We start from the raw sequence: 4,633 nt of genomic DNA on the forward strand, positions 1-4,633 counted from the left end.
CATTTTTTGAATATTATAATGCATTTGATCTTCAAATTCTAGTTGTTACCTCACAACAATCTGCCTTTCAGGGAAGTGGTTTTAGCAATTTTCCCCAAATTGACTGAGTCCTGACGTGAAGTTCAGAGCTCTGCATGTCTAGAGAGCTGTACTTTGCATTGTCTGGTTCTAAAATTTGTGCGTAACTGTTTGTGTTCTGTTTAGCTATGGTAGGGTTTCATTAGGAGGCCCAAAAAAAAAAAAAACAGAGAGGAAAATATGAAAGAAAGAGTAATATAAAAGAAAACTTTTAAAAATAAAAAAAAATATTACTTTGGAGATTACCTATACTGCGCGACATGTTTGGCCGTGTAATTTTGGCAACTCTAGTTTTTAAGTTTGGATCCCCTTTGAGCTCTGGTTTTTATTCTCCCGGAAACAGACAAAATAGCAGCGAGAAAAGAGATGGGAATCCGAGTTCGTTCACTCATAATTCGTCTCATGTTTATTGTTGTTTTTTTTTTTTTTTTGGTGACCTGATAAACTGGGATGGCTTGAGTTCGAGATTGAGTGCGCTTGCCAGTCCTAACTTTTGAACATAAATGAATATATGATTTTTTGTTCACCTTAAAAAACCAAAACAGAGTTGTACAAACGCAAACAAGTTCCGGATCTTAAATAAGCAATTCAAAATTCAAAAGAGATTGGAGAGGGGGCGATCCAATCTGCACCTTCCCTTATGAAGATGATTAAATAATGACATGCGCTGCACACCACCTACTTTGATATTTTTCATGATTATTTTTTAATCGCCCTGCCCCTGGCTAACAATGCCCCACCACATTTTAATCTTGATCTTCTTCATCTGTTTTCAACTTCAATCTTTTGTTTTGAATCTAACTACCCAACCTTTTTGTGATTTATTGTTGGTCCGTGGTTCCTCCATTTTTCTTTCCTTTTTGTTTTGGCCAAACAACCTTTTCCTCTATTGAGAACAGGGTTTCTGGACTACCTTTAAGTCACATTTGGTTATTAAAAAAAAAAAAAGAAATGGAATAGACCGAAAAAATAAACACAAAAATGAATTAAATAATTCCAACTCCTCATGATAATTATAATAAAAATTATTAATATATAGTATAAATGTGGGAATCATCACACTCTTTCAAAATTTTATGAATCATAACTTTTAACTTCATGAACTAAATTACCTTCTTCTTTTATGAATATAGTCCACTATTTTATTTGATTATATTATTTTTACTTTTATTTTTTCATTTCATTCCATTTTATTTTTTTCTAGTAACTAAATGTGACCTGGCTTCAGATTTAGTATACTGCTGTTCTGTGTTCATATCCGATCACACTGCTCTGGAGGCATTTGGATCCTCTCTTGATTTTCTCTCAAGCCATCTTTCCACACGTAATGCTAACCGTTTGATCAAAATAAATACAACTGCTTATGTGATTGAATCCAAATTCATACCAGCCTCAATCACATCAAAATTAATCCACCAACTGATGAAATTATATTCAAAATCTAATAGCCAAATGGCATGGGTCCACTCATAAATCATAATATTGAAATTTGGATTAACCCGTCTAGCTAAACTGGTAAATCAACATATTGATTGGTTTAATAAAATATTTTGTTTATGATTTATTTAATTATAATTTTAACCATTAATTTTTTTTGATATATTTAACCATTAATTCTTGAACTAGTATTTTGACTAATTTGTTCAAGTTCTCAATAATTTGGTTTAACTCAAAAAAGCTATGAATTTAATAATTTTATGAAAGCAACGAATTTAGATTTTTACATTTTAATCTGGTAATTAACATTGCTTACGGACAAACAGCTTGCAAAAAATATGAGGAGGGATCCAAATTTCAAACTTTGCAAGGACATACAAAACTACCTTCGCTTGTCGGTGCAAGAATTGGCGAGGGAGATAAAAATGTAACCATTTTAAAATTTTTAAACGTGAAAAAAAAAAATATTCCAACACACACACACACACACACACAAACACAATCAATTTATATAAAATAATCGTGCTATTCAAAATTATAAATAGTATACGATTTTTTTTTATCACGGTACTCCTTACAACACCAGAATGGTTTTACTATATTATTTTGATCATATCTTGGTAAAAATATATATGTTATTTTTTTGATTATACTATATATATGCAAGATTATTTTTTTTTATTTGATAAATCATTCAAGATTCAATTAACTCTAAAAATGAAACTTAAATGATCTCCTTCAAAGCCCGCTGTGTATTGACTGATTCGATCCAACTTGCAAATGATGCTAGTTTGCTGCTAACTTGAAAGGGAAGTGAACGGGACATATTGAAAATAAAGTTTATATTATTTCATGTTTCAGGATCAATTATATAAGGTAATAGCTGAACGGAGTAACGTGATATTGTTCTTAAAAGCCCAGCGTCAAGGACGCTGCTACTGGTCGGGAGTGGGAAAAGTATCTTTGACCACAGAGAAGCCACCGTCAACCACCAAGTTATGCCCATTGACGTAAACAGAATCATCAGAAGCAAGAAACAACGCTGCTTCTGCAATATGGCTTGCCTTCAACACAACGCCCTTGAGCACAGCCTGAGACGAAGTGGCTTCTTCAACTTGTTCAGGCTCCAAATTGAAGGGTGAACATGCAAGCGGTGTGGCCACTCCAAAAGGAGACACACAATTAACCCTAATCCCATGACCCCCGAGCTCCCAGCACGCAGATCGCACCAGTCCTAGAAGAGCATGCTTCGACACCGTATAAGCATGAGGCCCGCATCCTGCCACACCAGCTGACACACTTGTCGTGCATATGATGGATCCTCGGATTTTCCTCTCGACCATCGTGCGAGCGGCGTGCTTGATTGTCGCAGCCGCACCTCGGACGTTGATAGCCATGATGTCGTCTAATCCCTTCATATCAAGATCCAGGATGCCGGATAGGGGTCCTAGAATTCCTGCGTTGCTGAACAGGATATCCAGGGTGCCGTATTTTTGAACTGTGTAATTAACTGTTTCTTCTACCTGCTTTTCGTCTCTTACGTCACAGTGATGGTAAGTTACTGTGTTTGAGGCAATGGAAGCGGCGACTTGTCGACCCAGTTCGTCTTGGACGTCTGCTGCCACTACCAGGGCTCCGTGTTCGGCGAATAGTCTCACTGTCTCTTCTCCGATTCCGCTTGCCGCTCCGGTGACTAGAGCCACCTTACCCTTCAACCTGTAGAATCAAAGTTCATAGAAAGAGAGAAGATCTGGGATCAGTGAAGATCAGTTTAATTTGGATATATAGGAAAAGTTGTCGTAAAATGGGTTGAGAGGGATGAAAAAGCTTTAACCTTAGATTCATGTCTCCAGACCTGCAAATGAGCTCCGAGATAAGCCGTTTATATTGGGGAGGATCACGAGTTTTGATTTTTTTTTCTTTGTTGGGTCTAAAATAATCTATAATCTAAGTTATCATGTACCTGGCGTTGGTTGGGATGAAAAATGATTTTATCTAAGGTATTATTGACCAATTTTATTAAGACTATAGTCAATTGCACTTATTTTCATCATTCATCCTAATTTTAATTTTTATAACCTTTTATAATAAATTTTAGTACTATTAGATCTATCTCCCTAATTTTTCCTTTATTTACTCCTCATGTCTCTTTTTTAAGTCTCTTTGTAATTAACTCGTCAAAATCAAAATCAAGGTGAATTAATGAGAATAATAAAATTATTCTAAAAATAAATTATTTTTTCATTTTATTTCTAGATTTTAAAAAGAGTAATTTGATGTGTGAATTTTTTTTAAAAAAATAAAATATTGTATTTTTTAAAATTTGTTCCATGATATTTTTAAACTTGTACATAAAAAATTTAAAAAAAAAAAAAGAAAAGGTGGGCTTACTTATACAAAATTGGCTTCCCTCCTCAAACCAACCATTCCTCCTCCCCTCCTCCTAACTTCTCCATATTTGGATTTCAAATTTTCAATGGTTGAGATTAATTGCATTATAAAATTATTATTCATTATAATATTAAATAATAAATAACTTAATAAATGTAAGTTGTTAAATTTTATAATATATTATTTAATATTACTCTCATAAATACATGGCTAAATTTATATTTAATATTATAATAGTAATTTTTTAATCCAATAAAACACAGCCATTGAAATTGATATTCAGGGTTGGAGAAGTTGAGAGGAGAGGAGGAAGAGGGATTGGCAAGGAAAGAGAAGCCAATTCCTACTGGTACAAACGACCACGAAAACCTTCTGGAGTTCTGGTGGTGACTAACCACCAAAAACAAAAGAAAAAAACAAAAGAAAAGAAAAGAAAAGAAAAGAAAAAAGAGGAGTACTTTGTTTTATTCTCAACGCCAAAACGTGGCCTTTGTAGTTTTCGTCTTTTCGAGACGAACGACGTCAATCACGTTTTTAAACTTTCTTAGTTTGCTCGGTAAGGCCCCTCCCCAAAAAAACGCATTTTGCAGATGGGGACCCCGTGATTTGAGGCTGATGATCCACATATACTTTTACTTTACGAGTGAATTTCTGGAAAATAAGCAGAGATATCTGGTACATCCAATCATTTTTTGGCATGCTACACCCAACAATTTTCATATAAATA

General features: G+C 34.2%; 1 protein-coding gene across 1 annotated transcript; it reads right to left on the reverse strand.

The window, feature by feature from the left end:
- Positions 1-2,340: 2,340 nt before the first annotated feature.
- LOC129296074 (short-chain dehydrogenase reductase 3b-like) lies at positions 2,341-3,494 on the reverse strand. Its single transcript, XM_054934674.1, has 2 exons — positions 3,350-3,494; positions 2,341-3,231 (listed from the first exon to the last, which is right to left on the reverse strand). Exons 1-2 carry the CDS (start codon positions 3,358-3,360, stop codon positions 2,451-2,453), a joined length of 792 nt encoding a protein of 263 aa, XP_054790649.1. The 5' UTR covers positions 3,361-3,494; the 3' UTR covers positions 2,341-2,450.
- Positions 3,495-4,633: the final 1,139 nt, after the last annotated feature.

The sequence above is a fragment of the Prosopis cineraria genome, unplaced genomic scaffold (assembly GCF_029017545.1).
Source record: "Prosopis cineraria cultivar Desert tree isolate PC_DT_omini unplaced genomic scaffold, ASM2901754v1 PC251, whole genome shotgun sequence".
Taxonomy (NCBI): domain Eukaryota; kingdom Viridiplantae; phylum Streptophyta; class Magnoliopsida; order Fabales; family Fabaceae; genus Prosopis; species Prosopis cineraria.